The sequence below is a fragment of the Kryptolebias marmoratus genome, linkage group LG14 (assembly GCF_001649575.2).
Source record: "Kryptolebias marmoratus isolate JLee-2015 linkage group LG14, ASM164957v2, whole genome shotgun sequence".
NCBI classification, from domain to species: Eukaryota; Metazoa; Chordata; class Actinopteri; order Cyprinodontiformes; family Rivulidae; genus Kryptolebias; species Kryptolebias marmoratus.
Window position 1 is genome coordinate 16,172,486 of NC_051443.1, and position 19,104 is coordinate 16,191,589.

A 19,104-nucleotide genomic window follows, 5' to 3' on the forward strand; every position below is an offset into this window, starting at 1 on the left:
GGATTTTTTACATCTTCATTGGTTTCTAGAGGCTGATACTAAAAGTTTGAACAATATTATTATTATTATTATTATTATTATTATTATTATTATTATTATTATAGTAGTAATAGTATTAGTAGTTCATTGAGCTAGAAGGTGTATTTCCCCTCCAGAACAGTGGGTGGCAGTGTGAGCGTCAAGCGACAATAAAATAAGACGTAGAAGAAGAAGCTCACACGTGTATTTGGAAATTAGTTATTGGTTGAATCTTCAAGGAAATGGTTATGACCATCCAAATCTGGAGATATTAAGGCCATGTTGGGAAAAAGAAAAGAAAGAAATGAGGAGTTTTGGATGGATGATAGAAAAGAAACTGAAAGAGTTTAAGATGGATAAAATAGAAATTAGTCAATCAATAATAACATCAATCATTCCACCATGGGTACTACCAGAAGTAAAAGTAGATATGGAGTTAATGGAAAAGAGACAAGATATATGTAGTAGTATGGATAGTAATTCAGTACAAATACATTTAAATAATTATTATAAATATTTGCAAATTTATACGGATGCATCAAAAATAAATGAGAAAGTAGGAATAGCATATGTAGTTCCAGAATTCAACATTAAAATAGGAAAACGATTAACAGATAATTTGTCAGTATATACAGGAGAAATGATGGCGATATTATTAGCCTTACAATGGGTAGAGGAAATAAGACCAATTAAAACAATAATATGTTCGGATTCAAGCTCTGTATTATTGAGTCTAAAAAATAATCAAACAGATAGTAGAACAGATATATTAATGGAAATAATGCATACAGTTTTTAGAATTCAGAAGATGGGTTTGGTTGTGGTATTTGTGTGGGTACCAGCACATATAGGAGTGCTGGGAAATGAGATGGCAGACAGAATGGCAAAGAGGGAAATTAAGAATCCAATCAGTATCATAGTTAAAATAAGTAAGTCTGAAGGAAGGAGTATTGTTAAGGAAAAATTGATGAAAACATGGCAAAATAGGTGGGATAGGGGGAAAACAGGAAGATGGTTTCACGAAATTCAGAAGATGGTAGGAGAAAGAAGCCATGGACGAAGAAATAGGAAGGAAGAGAGAGTGATAACAAGATTGAGATTTGGGCATTCAGGACTTAACTTTTCACTTTTCAAAATTATAAAGCATAAAACTGGAAAATGTGAATATTGTGGAGAAGATGAAACAATAAAACATTGTATTTTGGAATGTAATAAGTATGAAAATGAGAGAAGGGCTATGAGGAGAGAATTTGAAAGAATAAAGGAAAAGTTTGATCTAATAGATATTCTGAGGAAGAATATGGGGAGTAAGCAGATACAGATAATTATGCAATTTTTAAAGAGAACTAAACTGTTTCAAAGAATATAATTATAATAAAAGTATAAATGTGAATATATACATAATAAAGGGGAGTAAGATATAAAGATGATTAAAGGAGATTATGGGTTTGAATAAATATAGATATTTGTGAGTATAAGGTAGGGAAAATGTCTAAGAAAATAGCATAATATAGGTGTAGGTTATTATTTAGTCCATGTTGAACCACACTCCATACTGGTAGGTGGCGGTAATGCTGCTAAAAGTTTGTTGCCAACCGCCATTAAAAACTAAAAAGAAGAAGAAGAAGAAGCTCACACGTGTGTCCAACATGTCTGCGCAGTGTGTTGTTGTGTGTTGAGAGAATTGTTAAACGCCGTTTGTATTTAACAGTTTGTACACTAAAAGTTACCAGCCTTTGGGTGTGTTTGGAGATTGAAGAGGCAGGATGGCTCAGAGGAAGAAGAAGCTGAAGAAGAAGAGACACGCAGCCGCTAACAGGGAGCCGCACTCCGACTCCGACAGCGGCGACTTCGAGCTAGCTGCGGAAATTAAAGACGATGACTCTGTAAGCAACAAAAGTGTTATTCACGAAGCGTGATTTCCTGCGCGAGTAACTGATAAATCAGCAGGTATAAAGTTACATCTGACGTGTTAAATTTACATCGTAAACTAGGCCGGAAGCAGCTGTGTGAGCGTCCGGGGGTGTAGCTCAGTGGTAGTGCATTTGACTGCAGATCAAGAGGTCTCCTGTTCAAATCCGGATGCCCCCTGATACTTGTTTTGTACTTCACTGATAAAAAATAAGTAGGTAAAAAACACTAAGATGCTGATATTTCAATATCTTGACTAGACTGTTTAATATGTGTTAATAGCATCTTGTTATTTTGTCTGTAACTATCTGCGTCTACTTACAATAGTAGGTTTTCTCTTAGTCTTTATTAATCAAATGCATCTATTTTTTTAATGCTCATAATGTTCACGTTATGTTGTATTTCAAGTTTAACTAATGCAATACACAAGCAATTATTAGGATAAAATGCTACAATGTATACTTAAGAGTTTTTATAACACAGACTGTCTGCTACAATTATAGTCACGGTAAAAATACTTTGCTATCTTTAATCTCTGAGATTTCAAAAACAAAGAAAAGAAATTTGCTCTTTGAAAGATTTTAAATACATCCTCAAATGAACAACACAGGCCTGGGTATTATTCTGTGTAAGCCATTTTGTTTTTAACTAAATCTAAGACAAAATCCCTATATTTAACAATTTATAGAGCATCTTTTTGCAGTAACAACCTAGAAAGTGGTAGATTTATCACTATTCATAGGATTATTATGTTTAAGTTTTACTGTATACCATGGTTATCATGAATCAGCCGATGCAGCTTACCCTTTTAATTCCTCTTACCACAGTAAGGGTGAAGTCACATTTTTAGTCATTATTTCTGCTTACTTTTTCTTAAATGTTTATCTGAAGTTGTATTTTTTAAATTTGAAGACTTAGTAAGGATAAAGTATTTTACACATCAGAACCCTGTTCTGATACATAAGGCATTAGAATTGTTTTACTTTTATCCGTGACTTCATATAGGTGAAGATTTCCACACCGTTGAAAGTTTTTATTATAAGCATGTTTCCATATTTTCTTGTTTTCTCCTACAGTCATGGAGGAAACTGCCACACTTTCCTGCAGCTTCAGATTGCCTGTCAGATGTGGAGCTTGACACCAGTCAGATGGTCAGAGCTCAAAACAAGAAAAAGAAGAAGTCTGGAGGGTTTCAGTCCATGGGTAAGTGTAAAGAAAAAGACTTGTTTATCTCTCGTTTTCCTCCAGGAAACACAGTTTTTACTCCTTTGTGTTTGATCTCAGGTCTTAGCTACCCTGTTTATAAGGGTGTCATGAAGAAGGGCTACAAAGTCCCCACACCCATTCAAAGAAAGGTAAGTCAGGGCTTCCTTCAGATCCAGCTATTAAACATTTGTCTTCTAACATGCTTGATGTTTGATGGGGAGTTCTTCTCTTCACCCCCTCAGACTGTTCCTGTGATCCTGGATGGAAAGGATGTCGTGGCTATGGCTCGGACAGGCAGCGGTAAGACCGCTGCTTTCCTGGTGCCCATGTTTGAGAAGCTGAAAGCCCCTCAAGCCCAGACAGGAGCCAGAGCCCTCATCCTGACCCCCACCAGAGAGTTGGCCCTACAGACCATGAAGTTCACAAAAGAGGCATGTTTGCAAATGCTTGCAGTTTACTAAAAGTTTTCAAGATAATTGGTGTATTTTTTTCTGGATTAAACCCATCGTTAAATGATGTGATTATTTTAAAATGTCGCTCCTGTTTTTTTCCTCTTTGTTTGGGTGTTTTAGTTGGGAAAATACACAGCCCTGAAGACTGCTTTGATTCTTGGTGGAGACAGGTGAGTGACTCCTCACATGTAATGTTCTGGTTCCTGTTGTTTTCTGTCGGTGCAGTAACAGTGAATGTCTGATTTATTTCTTCTAGAATGGAAGACCAGTTTGCTGCTCTTCATGAAAACCCTGACATGTGAGTCTTTTTGTTCTCATGCTACCTCATAAAGCTCTTCTTCTGTCCATCTGTGCGCTTGTTTACTTTTGAAACCTTAATCTCTGCCTTCTTTCTTCAGAATCATCGGTACCCCCGGTCGTCTCATGCACGTCATCAAGGACATGAATCTGAAGCTGCACAGCGTGGAATACGTGGTGTTTGATGAGGCCGACAGGTGAGGAGTTTGACTGGTTTCATATTTTTGGGGAATGTAGCAAAATATATATAAATTTTTGAAGTAGAATCAGTATCAAGGGCACAAAAATTTAGAACCAGGCATATGTTTATTCCACAGCTTCAGTGGACATTTCCATGTGTGTTAAATTGTGCGTGTTCCTCCTCTCAGGTTGTTTGAAATGGGTTTTGCTGAGCAGCTTCAGGAAATCATTCAGAGACTTCCAGACACCAGACAGACTCTGCTGTTCTCTGCTACGCTTCCCAAACTGTTGGTGGACTTTGCCAGAGCTGGTAAGATCAGCACTCTTATTTTACACTATTCAGTGTCATGTGATGGTACTTCTGGTTTGCATGTGCAGTTATTGTTGCTTTTGCATCCAATAATTTGTGAAGAACTTTTAGCCCAGTTAATAGCATTTAAAAAGATCATGTTAATGTTTATTTGTTAAGTATCTTGATGCTGGTGCTTGATGTCCAGGCTAATTAAATAAACTTTATTTCCAGGCCTGACAGAACCTGTGCTGATTCGCTTGGATGTCGATTCAAAACTCAGCGACCAGATTAAGGTAATGAGAGGATCGGTGTTTCTTTTTGGGATTAAAGTAACTGTACAGCATCTTTAAAATAAATAATTATTTTTGGAGGAGTGGGGTGGGAGTAGAATCAAGAAAGCTTAGGTTACACAAAAAAAAATATATGTGCATAATCTGTGTGGCTGTTGTTTGAAGAAGCTGTTCTGTTCATATGATGTGTGAGATGATTATTTAGGTATCTTGCATAGTCTTTAACCAAACTCTAAAGCTTATTGCACATCTGTATCCCTTTTTTTCTCAAATGTATTATTTTGTCTTCTCTTCTGTCAGCTCTCATTCTTTCACCTTCGTGTGGACGATAAACCAGCCCTGATGCTTCATCTGCTCAGGAACGTGGTGAAGCCTCAGGAGCAGACGGTGGTCTTTGCTGCCACCAAACACCACGTAGAGTACCTTAAGGAGGTGAGATAACGGCACCAGAATCACTGTATGAACGCCACAGTGTTCTCTCCTGCATTCACACAAGCTTTAATAAAAAACACACATCTGCTTTCTGGTCTCCAGCTGCTGTCTGCAGAAGACATAGAATGTGCCTACATCTACAGTGCCCTCGATCAGACTGCCAGAAAGATCAACATTGGGAAATTTGTGCACCGGAAAGCCATGGTGCTAATTGTGACTGATGTTGCGGCTCGTGGTATCGACATCCCCCTGCTGGACAATGTTATTAACTACAACTTCCCTTCCAAGGCGAAACTCTTTTTGCACAGAGTCGGTTAGTGCTTTAAACACTGATTTCTTTTATACTTTATTTTCTTCTTGTTCTTGAGGCTTATGTTTCTATTTTTTTTTTCTCCCATCAGGCCGTGTGGGGCGAGCGGGTCGCAGCGGCACAGCGTACAGTATGATTTGTCCCGATGAAATGCCTTATGTTTATGACCTCCACCTCTTCCTCGGAAGGCCCGTTCAGTTTGCCACCGCTGATCACACACAAGGTAAATGTTGCAAAAATTCTGTCAGGTCCTGAGCTGACAACATATTAACTTTTTGTAAGATTTTTACTGTACATTGTCCTTGTGGATGATATCAACATCCCCTTTCCTCCAGATTCAGACAGCGTGTTTGGTAGAGTTCCTCAGAGCATCTTGGACGATGAAGGTTCCCATCTGATTGTGGCTCACGAAAACTCCCTGGACCTGCAGAATCTCCGTCGTGTCTCGGAGAATGCTTACAAACAGTACCTCAAATCCAGACCAAATCCATCCACAGAGTCCATCAGACGGGTCAAAAGTACCGATATGTCCAGCATGGCGGTCCATCCATTACTCGGTCAGTCTGAGGAAGATTATCTATCAAAAAATAAGTATGATCCATGATAATGGTTCTTGGATGACAGCTTGATTGTTAATGTTTGACTGATTTGGTTTCAGGTTCTGGTTTGGAGAAAATGGAACTGGAGCGCCTTCAAGTAGTTGATGCCATAAAGGGCTATAAGTCCAAATCAGTAAGTTCACAGCAAATCTCTTATAAAGCTGTTATTTTTTGTTCATTTATAATATAAATGTATATTTTTCCTATTTGATACAGACTATTTTTGAAATCAACTCCAGCAGTAAAACACCTGCGAGTGAGGTGATGCGGACCAAACGCTCCAAGGACACACGGTTAGTGGACAAATTCAATAAAAGAAGAGAAGACCTGGCTGCAGAAAGCAGGCTGCAGCGCTCCGTCAGCTCCACTACAGCTGCTGAAAATGAGGAGGATGATCTAACGGTAATAAACTTCTGCCTTAAACAAAATCAGCACTAAAGCCCTGGGGCCCTATTTCTCTGTTTTTATTATTCTGCTACATCCTAAAAGTTCTTTCAGCAGTTAAATCAATACAAAACTAAGTGTACAAATATGTGAATACAGCAGCATTAAAATGTCAAAGTATGTTTGCTGATAAATGCAAAGCTTGTTACTATTTTCTGCTTTTAACAGATGAAGTCAGACATAAATATTTATTGCCTGGAGCCATAAAAGATAGGTGATCATATCTATTTTTAATACACATTGTCAGGTTTTTAAATGTAATTCTCATTGTTCCCACCAGGGGGTGTTCTCCAAGGTAGTCGGTGTTAAAAGAAGAAACCCAAATGAAGATGGAGAGGAACGTTCAAAAAACAAGAAAAGCAAGCAAACGGGCAAAGATGAGGAGTATTTTATCCCGTACAGACCGAAAGACTTCGACTCAGAGAGAGGGTGAGACGTGAAATGTTTTCTAAATCTAAGTAAAAAGCAGAGGACAGTGTGTTGTTAACACGTAAGGTCATGTTTTGTGTCGTCAGGTTAAGTCTTGGTAGAGAGGGCGGTCATTTCGAACAGCAAGCCTCCTCAGCCGTCCTCGACCTCATGGGAGATGAGGGCGACCGTTTAAACCAGCACAAAACACTAATGAAATGGTGACTATTTAAATTCACTCTCACACTCAGTGCCTCAGATTTGACCATTTCACACTGTAAGTTCTTGTCTTTTTACCACAGGGACCGTAAGAAGAAGCGTTTCGTGAGAGAATTAGGAAAGGAGGACAAGAAAAAGATCAAAACAGAGAGCGGGCAGACTGTTGGTAACAAGAAGAAGAAGAACTTGTATCCTTCTGGCAAAATGTCTATGATCTTTTTTTATTTCTCTTAGACTCTTTTACACTTGCTTTGTCTTATTGAGCTGTTGTATCACTTAACGCCCTGTCAGTTATGAGGAGTGGAAAAAGAAAAACAAGGTTGATGATGCTGGATCAGATGGAGAAACAGGAGGGGGAAGGAGGAAGTCAGGAGGAGGTACGGCACCCTTTGGACCACTCACGTACTTCAAAACACCTGAAAAAACTCACAAAATGCACATCAGTTATTGTTCAGTTTAAGATTTACAGAAATACTTAAACTCGTTCTGAGATTTGTCTTTCAAATATAGATTTTGAGCTAAAAGTTAACTTCATTTGCACACTTTATTACATTTCTAAAGCTCACCGATATTGGAACTTAGAGTTTTTATTTTGTAGAACCTACAGTATCAGATTTGAAATAAAACTATTCAAATTAAATCAAATCTAGAGACTTAAAGTTGGAAGCGTTTGACCTGAGCTGCAACCCTCTCTTTATAGGGATGCAGGTATTTTTCTATTTAAAGTCACTTATCTGGTATTGTTTGTTTCCGTCACCCAGGTCGTGGTCGTCGAGGCCCCAACCCCGTCAGTATGGCGGGGCCGCAGGTGACGCCAGGCGGCCGCAGAATTCGCTCTGAGCTCAGAACGAACGCGCAGATCTTGAAGCGCCGCAAGCTGAAGCAAAAGCAACAGTTCCATCAGAAAGGAGGGAAGAAAATCCACTCGAAGAACAAACAGTGGGTCGGAGAGGTGAAGAGGTCGGGCTTTGGACGCGGCGGCCAAAAGAAGGGGAAGCTGAGGAAGAGACTGTGAGGACACAGGAGAAAGACTTTTGCAGAGAGTTGATGCACCATGATGTGCTTTGGTGCGTAGCGTGGTTGTAGGCTCTTTAAGGAGTTGAGGAGGCATCATTTCTGAGCTCCAGAGATGTCACTTTTGTTAGTGCTTCTAAACTTTGAAGATGATTCACTGAACTGCATTCTTTAAGTCTGCTGAAAGTTAAAACAAAGTTTTTGTGTTCTGAAATATATCTATTCAAATTAACTGATAGCTAAATACAGATTTAACAGAATATCCCGTGTCCTGTCGTTATTAGAAAAAAAGCATCTTAGGTCTTTTAAAATTGATATCTACCAGAAAATAAAACTTTGAAGTAAACTAGGGGTGTCAAACTCCAGGCCCCGAGGGCCGCTGTCCTGGAAGTTTTAGGTTTTTCTGATCCAACACACCTGATTCAAATTACCTCCTCACCAAATCATTAGGTTCTCCAGGAGCATGGCAACAAGTCATCCCTTTAAACCAGGTGTTTTAAAGCAAGAACGTGTCTAAAACATGCAGGAGAGCGGCCCCCGAGGAATGGAGTTTGACACCCCTGATGTCGACTGAACTCCATCCAGGAAGGTCCAGTATTCTCTGAACCGTCCTGGAGGGGCTTCAGCATCAGAAAAGTCAGTGAATACTTACAAAGTTATTTTTTTGGTCCTTTTCACTGGTCCATATGCAACAGAGAGTGTGCAGCATCTATCAAGCAACTCTAATGAATCTGTATTTGCCCTTCTCTGTTCTCAATAAAATAAACAAGGATTTTAGCAAACTTTTAAAGAACAAATTTGATTTATTGGGGCTTTAGAGAAGTGGCATATTATTTTGAAGATCGAGTTTTATGCAGGGTGTCTACTTTTATCTGTATTTTCCTTAAATGTTAAGAACAAAGTTGATTATTGACAAATAAAAACAAGATAATCAGACTATTAGAATGGCTCAAAGTCTGTGTCTGTTAGTTTTTTCCCCTTTTTTCACTCTTTGAAATAAAGTATTTTTTGTTTATTAGAACATAAACTCTAATCTCATACAAAGATGATTTTGAAGTGACTTTAATGTTTATTTTGTTAAATGTGATGTGATGGAAAGGCTTTTATGGTCTAACAGTAGAAAAGCAGTATTTAAATCTGTTTTACTTTTCATGGCTCTGATGATTTGAACAGTTTTATTTGTTCATTTTAAAGCCGTGTTTTTTTAGCGTGTTTCCTGTCAGCTTGACCATAAGCTCCACTAAAAGAGTTGTTTTTAAATTTGCTATATAAATAAATTTCATTTGATTTGATTTGAAAAGAGGAAGGACTGTGAGGCGTACAGATTTAAACGCTGCAGTGCAACAAACAGAATCAGGTTTGTTTATTTTTATAGATTTCCACTTTTCTTTTGTTGTCTGGATGGAACTATAGCTACATAGAAATGGTTCCAGCTGCATTAAAGTAATAGAATAATGCAACAGCTTTTTAAAAATAATATGTTTAAGTTTGTCAAGCTTTGTCTTAAAAAGGTTTTCAGCTTTATAAACATATCTCTTCTTGTTTTTGCTAATTAAGTTAAATTGCTTGCTGTTTTGTGCTCCTCTTTGTAAAAAGATGATTCTTTACCTTTCTGCCTGCAAAAGTTCATCTCTCTCCTTGTGCATAAAATATAGATCTAATTTTTTACCACTGATTAATAAGAAAAGTATTGAAATAGTAATTTTTCTCTAGTAATGTAGAAATGAACTCATTCAGGCTCCATGTTTTTCAACGTTAGCTCACTTGGTGACATTTCTGTTGAGGAAACTAATTTAAATTTCAAATAACATAATATTTACTGTAATAATTTTAAACTTCCTTTAAAATTTTAGATGTACAATTTGTTTTGAGAACGTCTAATGTAAAAAAATGACTTGATTTCTTTTGCAACGTTTCAGCCCTGTTGTGACTTCATGGTTTGTTTAAATCAGCCAGGTATCACTGTTAAGTTGTATTTCATACAAACTGCAACTTTTTCTTGTTGAGTACATTCACAAACAGTAAGCTCCAACCTGGAGGTTTTTATTTCATGCTGTTACTGCTGATCCCACATCTGAGAGACATCACGTTCATTTTTGTTTTTCTCTGCAGACGATTCAGCTGTCAGTTCTTCATCTGCGTCAAAGGTGCAAAACAGCACCACATGTGCAGCGATGTGACAAGAACGAGCTGTGCAACACAACACAATAAAAAACAGGCGGTCCATGTGGATGCTTGCAGCGCTGCGTCCCGATGATTTCCATGCAATCCATTATAGGTTCTTCTCAGCTGCAGCTTCTCTACACGCCACCCCACTCCACGAAGACTTATGGTTTCCAGCGTTTTGCATAAATGTAGCTAAAGATGCTACAGCATGGGGGTGCAGGGTAATGCACAGTATTTGGTTTAAACACAGCCCAGTTTCCATGCAGTGACACACCAGAGCACCATCGGTGTTCACAGCAGACGACTTTTCCAAAACACAGAACTGTTCAGGGGCTGAAGCAAGTTAATAGAGCTGTAAAAAAAAGGTAATTACTCCTAATAGGTTTATTTATAGCATTGCTTTTTTTTATAGCTGGTACTGGCAATTTAAGAGATGGTGGGTTACATTTTATTTTTTCCAGTGCAGGTATTGTTCAGTAATGTGTATGTTTATTTATTTATTTATAGGCTTTTGATACCAACAGTTTTACATTAATTGAAAATATACAGTATACTGGTGTGAATATTTCGACAATTTTAGCGCCAGCAGTGGTTTAATTTGATATAAACTGGCCTGTAAGTGTTGTAGAGTGAAATAATCATCGTTTTAGAAATGAAAAATCCCATGTAGGTAGTTAGGTAGGTACATTTATTTATATAGCACTTTTCAGCACGAGGCAACTCAAAGTGCTGTGAGAACAACAGAAAAAAGTGTTGATGAAGCCAATTTGACTTTGAAATTAAACATGGATAAACAGATTTACACATTACATAAAAATGAGATGCAATAAACTTAAAATAAGACCTATTTTGTGGCAGACAGAAACCTACGTGCGGTGCAAACAAATCTAGCAGTCTTTTTTTTTAATAGAAATTTTTAAACGTTAAACAAACTCTTTTTCTACCAGTAAAAGAATAAATAAAATGTTTGAATAAATTTGTTGTTGCTGGAGATGGGGCACCAGCTCCCTGCGACCCAGAAAGGGGAAGTGGGTGAAGAAAACGGATGGATGTTCAGTTGAGACAGTATAGGCAATTTTTCTATAAGTTTTTGTTTAATTTAGTCACTACAAGACTTCTACAAGAATTTGTTTTGTTGTATAACAGCTTTGATGCACCTTTTCTGCCTGCACACCTGCTTTATTTAACACTGGTGATGTAGTGGTAAACATTTAAAACAAGTATGTAATCGTGTGCTAAATATAAAAAAAACAAGAGTCAGATATGACTAACAATAGACTAAAAACACCCTAAAAAAGTAATAACAACAAACTAATTCAGACAGGGAGTTTGTCCCATTCGTCCAGTCTGCTCTTAAAATATTTTGGAGCAGCTCCAGTGGGAGTGGAGGACAGTATGCTGGGGAGATATGAGTTAATCCTCACGCAGAGATAGCGAGAACCTCTCTGTGCGCTTTTACTTAATGTTCCATCTTCTGTGAACCCCACCACCACCACCTCCAGCCCCCCCGGTCCTGTCCCGGCACCCTCTACTGCTGCGGGAGCTCTGCAGTCATCAGGGACGACAGCTTTATCTTTGTTCAGGGTTCCCAGGACTGACACAGCATCCACTTCAGATACGACAAAGAGCCTCTGAGCATCAAATACTGCTGCTCGCATGACACACGGGTTCAAATGCTCCACTGTGTGTGTGTACAGAGGACTGAAACTGAGCCAGTAAATAAAGTTTGCATTCTTTAAACAAATAAAATACAGATAATTGATCATTATTTTGCCTTATAACTCATTCCATGTCACCAAATGTCCTTTGGTTTTAAATTAAATGTATCTTGGAAAAACATCTGCTACCCTACTGTAAGATGAAATAACAGTCTATACCAACAATTTAATTTTTTTTTAAATTAGGAAACAGGTTCAAAGGATATTGTCCTATGTTCCAAGAAAAAAGGGAAAAAGCACTTTTCTCTAAACTAAAAACAGAACTAAGCACAGGGTTTGACGTCATCAAATATGTCATCATTGATGTAATGTTGCCAGTTTATCCTGTAGTTGTCTCATTAATCTTAACCTGTTATCAAAACAATTATCTGTTTGCAGAAATGTGTGTGTGTGTATTTCTTCCCTTTTTTTTTTTCTTGAGGAGCCATCGCTGCAGTCGGGCTCTCCTCCCTCCTCCGTATGATAAGATTGCTGCCCTTTTTCTCAGGCTATCGCTCGAAAGGCAGAAGGCTGCTTGAGGAATGACAGAGCCAGCATGAATGACATTTGCTGCTCCGACCTCAACACTTCTCATTCTTCTGTGGATAAAACAAAGCTTTTTTTTTTTTTTCTGTAATGAGCGTTTCTGGTCTCTCAGAGCGGGTGGAGCAGACATGTTGTTGGGTCACACACTGGTTAGATGGGTTTATTATCAAATTGTAATTATAGAGCAGCTCCTTCTTGGGAACAGGCTGCTCACGAAAGGTTTTTTGGAACAACCTGCCACGCAAATGCTTTTTAAGGGAACCCTGAAATTAACTTGATCACAAGGGAAAGACGGTTGCTGTCGAGGCAGTCTTGGACCAGAGACTTCCAATTAAAAATAGAAACGTGCCAAGGGCCTGTGCAGGCTCTTTGACATTTACAGTGAGGGGAATACAGAACCAGATTGTCAAAAATGATCAAACCAACAGGAATTCAGAAATCTGAACGTCGTAACTCGGAGGTGTGACCAGATGAAGTTCAGAAACATCAGTTTAGATCCAAAACCAATTGTGGTAAAAAAAAAACCTTTTATGTGATACGCTCTTCCCCTTTTTCTCATAGCTGTTTTCTATACATCAGTTTGTGTGTTGTTGTGAAAAAAGTTATTGTTGTTATGTTTTGGTTCTTGAAACGTCCAGAGAACTTGTCAACGCCACAATACTGACGAGTTTAATGTGTCAAAGTTACATATTTATGGCAAAAAATTGTCACTGAATCCTTGAAAATACTCTTTTGGGAAACCCTCTAGTTTTAGTGTAAGCACTTTTTTTTTTTATTGCTGAACAGCTGTACGATGTGTTGCTGCTGTCAAGTTATAAACCTAAATGCGTCATCTGAGAGAAGATGGAGTCTTTAAACAGAAACAATTTGATCCAGTGCAAGCTGGAACACAATACGTGTCTTGAAACTGGAATACACAAAGCAGCATGGAGCATTCTCCTATTTTTATTACCTATATTGTTGTGTTTCTCTGATCACAAAATGACTAGAGATTCTTGAGCTATTATGTGAACTTCAAAGCAACAAGCAGTGGGATTGCAGAGAAACGCATTTAGCTGAAGTTACAAGTAAAACACTTTCAAAGAACCAGCGAATTAGGTAAAGCAAAATCTTAAATAAATGAAACGATTGGTTTGCATTAATGAGTGAGGATACATGCCGTGAGCCGCGCCGAGCTGAGAGGGAAAACATGTTGGCATGCCTGCAGCTCGAGTCCACCGGATTAGGAATCGGAGAAGGTTATTTTTGGGGGGGGATGCTTGGTCAGAAAGCCCTTATAAAGAGGTCTTCTCTGGGAGTTTGGAAAGTGGGTTATCAGCTTTACTGTCGCTTCTCAATGGGGCCAACTCGTTTGCATCTAGTCAACACCTTCACCGTCCGCTCTCTGACACACACGTGACCCCATGGCTCCCTGAAGCAACTCAGGATTTAAGTAATGATCTCTTTCTTTAATTGCTGCAAGTTTGCATGGAATAAAATACATGTTCACCCACAATATGCTTGTTGTGACCTTGTTTATTCGTCCTTTAACTACCTGAGCTACAGGTTTTTATTTCTTACAGTCAGTTCAACTTGATAGGAGTTCATTCTCATCTAAGTTGTAAAGTTTTGTTTGATTTTGACAACCTAATCTATTGAAGAATGATATTACCATACCCCCCCCCCCACCACACACACACACACACCCCTGCATTTCTTCTTTACTTGCCTAAAGAATGTTTTCCCAGCCTCTCTCTCCAGCCTCTTTGAGCTGTCTGTCTTTCTGTGGTTGCACACTTCATTTGTCTTCTCTGGGATCAGAGAAACACTGAAAATCAAAATAATCACTGGACAGTGGAGCAGTAAGATGGCTTAAGACCAACCATGGATAATAAGATGACGGAGTTTGTTCAGATGAGGTTCTGAAGATAAATGGCCACTCCATACAACTGTTTTAAAGACATTCAACCAGTATCTCAGAGTGCATCATATCATATTTTCTCCTCATCAGTGAATTATGTTCAGTATTTTAGGGCATTGGAAAATAATTTGCACTCTGACAAAGAAAATTTGGATGGCATGTGAATAACACAATTATTTCATGTTGAATTGTATGCTTTTAATTAAATTTTTAACAGGAAAATAGCAGGTGTTGTTGTAATAAAATGATATTATGAGATTTTAAACCAACCAAAGACTGCCTGTTAAATCCAACTTAACCATCTCACTCAAAATATACTCCTCATTTTTACTAAATAAAGGTGCTTTCAGTAGTTGCACGTGACTCCAAAGTCCAGAAAGTGCTATTTCTTTTAGGACTTTGAGGTATTTTGCTTTAGATCAGGGGTCCCAAAATGGTGGATCGCAGTCCAAATCTGGACATAAATAAAGTGGACCCAGATTGGTTGATAAATTTCAGGTTTTTTTTTAATTACTTGTGCACGTTTTCCTGTATTTTCAATATTTTTTTAGGCAACACAGCTTTTCCTACATTTATTGTAGCTCATTTGACTTGGAGCAGCTTTTCCATTATTTATGGTAATTTCCACCTCTGACGTGCAGTTTCCTCTCTGCTTCTCCCTACAGAGAAAAGCTGCCAGCCCGCAGAGAGGTACAGGCCAGGAAAGACAATATGGTGAGCATATCCACAGCCTTTTCAAATTGTAAACAGTAACAGTTTGATTTAATAACAATAAATAATATGAGGAACTTTACCAAATAGGTGTTGCATAAAAAGGTACAATTTTTATAGTAATTCATCCACATGAACTTAAAAAAGTAATGTAACACAAAACTTTACCAGGGAATCATTGCTACATTTTTTAAAAATAGTGTTTAAATGTTTCTAATTTACATTTTACTCTGTTGTTTCTCAAACAGTCTTTTCCTTCCAAAGTTGAAGCGGACCTCTCTCGCACATTCTTGCGCTCTGTTGGACTTCACAAACCAAAAGGTGGCAGTATTGTCACTGTGTAAAGCCTGACAGAGGCCTGCCGAGGCCAGTGAGATTTTGTGGGCCTCCAATCATTGTTTCAAGCCTGGATGTTTGTGAGTAAAATGACCATATAGTGTCAGAAGCAGACTGGAAAAGTTGGTGTAATCATCAGGGGTCACTTTAAGCTAACAGTGTGCAGCATCTTTGAGAGGTGACCACAAATGTTTAGCAAAGCTGAGTCTGACTGGATGTAAGAGATCCCTGAAGCCTAATATCCATCCAGCCAGGTGCAGAGCTAACAGGTTATATACTCCACATCTGGTTTGTTGAGTAATTTAAACCCACACAGACTGACCATAAAATTAGAGTTAAAGCAAAGGAAGAGGGAACGAGGAGAGCTGTAACATTTTCCATAAAGGAGAGATGTGATTTGTTCAAGAATTCCCTTCTCTCACTCCTTCCTGCTTCTCCACTTCACAACCAGGTCCTGGATGCATGCAGGGCCCCGAACACTGCTGTAGCACGGAGCCAACGAGGGGTCCGTCGATTCTATGCGAGGGCGTGTGTGTGTGATGTGCACTGTGTGTCCTGCAGCAAATTTAGAGGGCAGGACCCCGGATATGTTGTGGAAGTGTGCAGTGGACAAGGGCCAGACAGGACGTGACCTTCTGGAGGAAGCTCAGCCAGCCCTACAGGCCGAGTTTTATCAATCACCGCAGCTCGCCCCGCCTTCAGTGTACCACTTCAAAAACACAAGAGGGTCAGACCTTTGGCCAGATCTTTTATATAACCGAACACACTATAAAATGATATACAGTCTCCAGAAGACTTCACTTATTGAGCTAATAGAAAATCAAGCAAAACACAGAAAACTTTTTTTTTAACTTAAGAATCCAATTTTCTACCAGGAATTAATTTGCTATTTAATTGCAGATTGTGAGCTCAGTCTGTGTCAGCTGAAGATAAATATTTATTAGTCTTTTGAACTCTGGTGTAATTTAACAGAGCCACTTTCATTACTCTCAATCCATAGCCAGTCCAGATCAAAGCTGATTTCTTTCCTCCTCTGCACACTGACCTGGGTCGAACCTGGACTTCGGACAAATGACCAGCAGGTCAGGAACTCAGTTCCGCTGAGGGGAGAGGCCAAGGGTCCGAGAGTGACCACTCACTGATGCCACCGTGTGCTGCTGTCTCAGGGCTTTCATTTTCAAACAAAAAGGTGAATGTGAAGTTGAATTTTTTTAAGTTTTGCTTTTTCTTTCAAGTGAAAGTCATTCATATTTTGTGGCCATTGCAAACCAAATATGGATGAAAGTTTAATGAAGCTGCATGCTTCAAACTCCCATATGCGTATGATATTTTTGCTGCATTAAAAAAAAACTCAATGCAAATCGGATTTAAACCAGAAAAACAGACTTAAGATGCAGAAAGGCGATAAGGGTCAGTCAACATACGAACATCTTGGTGTTTTCCATGTCTCAGAAAAAAGGCAAAAGGTGCTAATTAACAGAGCTGTCAGTGTTTCCTTGAAGTGAAGTGAACTTGCCGATAACCGGAGTGGCTGACGGAGGAAACCTGACGGGCACTCGAGCCATCTGGAACTTGTTCTCTCCCCCAAAAAATGCAGAGCTGTGGCACAGAACAGGGTACTGACAGTAAATACTGAAGGATATAGAAATGAAAGTACGACTTCAGCGTGCAGGGAACTGTGCGTTGACAAGTGCTGGAGATAAAAAGGTAAGAAGGTTTGCTAAGAGATTTAACTCATGTGGAACTAACAACTGAAATGATAGATTTTTATAAAAACAAATGCATTCAGAATTCACATATAATAAGAATATGATGCGTTAAAATGAGTTCTTATTCTGATATGGGATACAGGACACAAAATCTGATTTTTCAGGTGACGGCAGAGATGGACTTTCTTCTTCTGTGTTTTCCAGTTATCTTCAATATCAGTCCTATCTTGTGACTCTGGAGGGTCTGTGTAGCTCATCTCATGCAGGTAATCAACCATCATTCTTTCATGAGGCTGTGAGTGTTCAGGAGAGACGCTGGATCTCCCCCGCTGCTTCTGCCAGCAATACATCCTGCTACACGTTAGGGAACATGACAAGAGCTCTCCCTCCCAGTTCAATGCACCTGAAGACACGCCTCCGCCTCATGGCACGATGGGTCACAAGGCAGCTGAGGATGGAGAGGTGTAGATCACAGATTTCTGTTTAATTACACGTTCAGGTCTGCTTTATGGTTTCCTATGCATGACACCTGATTGTAGGGGTGTAAATTTAAAAAGGCTAATGCTGTTTGCCAAATGTTATCTATGAATCCTGCTTTTTTTAAGTAATCAGCAGACATTTAATATTTTAGTGATTTATTTTAGAATGAAGCAGTAGTTTGTCAAACTATTAAATGTTTATGTATTATGCAATATCAGGGGACTGACATTAAGGAACTAAGAACCGCAAAAAAACACAAGGTTACATTTACAGGTGTATTTTTACATGAATAACTGCCTTTAAATTAGTTTGCTTTTCAGAGTTCAGACAGCATCAACCTCCACAATCCCTCTAACTTTTACATCACTGATACTTGTGACACCCATTTGGGCTAAATATTCCCCTAAAAATAAGATTGGTAAGTAATACACCTTTGAGTTGATTAATGACTTTTTTGTGTTGTGTAATGTTTTGTTTGTTTGTTTCTGATTTAATGGCTTTCGTATCTTCTCATAATGAATATGAAGGTGAAATATATTTAAGAAGCCCACAGGATTTTTTTATTCTCACCTGTCCATTTTGCTTTTATTTCTCCTTTTTTGGTCAGATTTGAAATGTTTTTTATTATACTAGAGAAATAAACTAAACCTCAAATAACTTTTACTTTGATGTTGTTGTTACAGCCACATATTCCACCCAGTTTACAAAGTAAACTGCAAAAAGCAATGTCTGACATAGCCTCTTTGCTAAAAGCGTATTTAAATAAAATTTTAACCCATCTTAAACCTTAGACAGCCACTCACCAAATACGCCAAGGTTTCTCTCCAACAATGAGGTGATAATGTTTCACTACAGATTTATTTTATCAGTGTGCTTAGTTTTTTTTTCAGTTTTATTTTAAAAGTGAGTTTAAATTTGCTCATTTTGATGTTGATTCCAGAGTCAATTGGAATAATAGAAAAGCTGTGTGAAATAATTAATTTACTAAATAATAAATAATCAAACATATCTGACTGCTAATCCAGTGCAATGATTATAGAAAAAAACTTTGAAAAGTTTATATCATGATTCTTTCATGGGTAAAGATGAGGAGGCATTCATCAAAAACCAATCAAAAATATGAAGAAGTTGAGGTTTCATTGTCTCCTTCATAGCGTTAGGATTCTGTGTTGGACACAGGTACATTTACTGTATTTAGACATTAAGAAAAAGCACAAACACTCATGGATACACACATGAAAGTTGTTGCTAAAAACACTTTTGTGTAGTTTAGCAGTTTAAGGAGTCTAGATGCAAACTTGTTCACCTGCTGTTCACACCTGTCACCCACTAAAAGATTTTGAGTCATTATAAAACAAAAGAGATAACAAAGAAGCCACAAACTGGTTTTTGACATCAAATCCAAAATTGTTATGTACAGTAAAAAAACTTGAATACTTCACATAATGTCGGAACTATGTTGATTTACAGAAAAAAAATCCTAAAAT

At 38.2% G+C, this 19,104-nt stretch overlaps 1 protein-coding gene across 1 annotated transcript; it reads left to right on the forward strand.

Annotated features, from left to right (window-relative positions):
- The first annotated feature begins 1,749 nt into the window (after positions 1 to 1,749).
- ddx54 (DEAD (Asp-Glu-Ala-Asp) box polypeptide 54) lies at positions 1,750 to 8,332 on the forward strand. The gene is made up of 20 exons (XM_017407976.3): positions 1,750 to 1,904; positions 3,006 to 3,132; positions 3,214 to 3,284; positions 3,378 to 3,566; positions 3,708 to 3,757; positions 3,844 to 3,885; positions 3,986 to 4,081; positions 4,253 to 4,374; positions 4,588 to 4,649; positions 4,947 to 5,078; positions 5,181 to 5,391; positions 5,480 to 5,611; positions 5,724 to 5,945; positions 6,047 to 6,120; positions 6,204 to 6,389; positions 6,712 to 6,860; positions 6,947 to 7,060; positions 7,142 to 7,246; positions 7,350 to 7,435; positions 7,820 to 8,332. Exons 1-20 carry the CDS (start codon positions 1,785 to 1,787, stop codon positions 8,071 to 8,073), a joined length of 2,544 nt encoding a protein of 847 aa, XP_017263465.1. The 5' UTR covers positions 1,750 to 1,784; the 3' UTR covers positions 8,074 to 8,332.
- Positions 8,333 to 19,104: the final 10,772 nt, after the last annotated feature.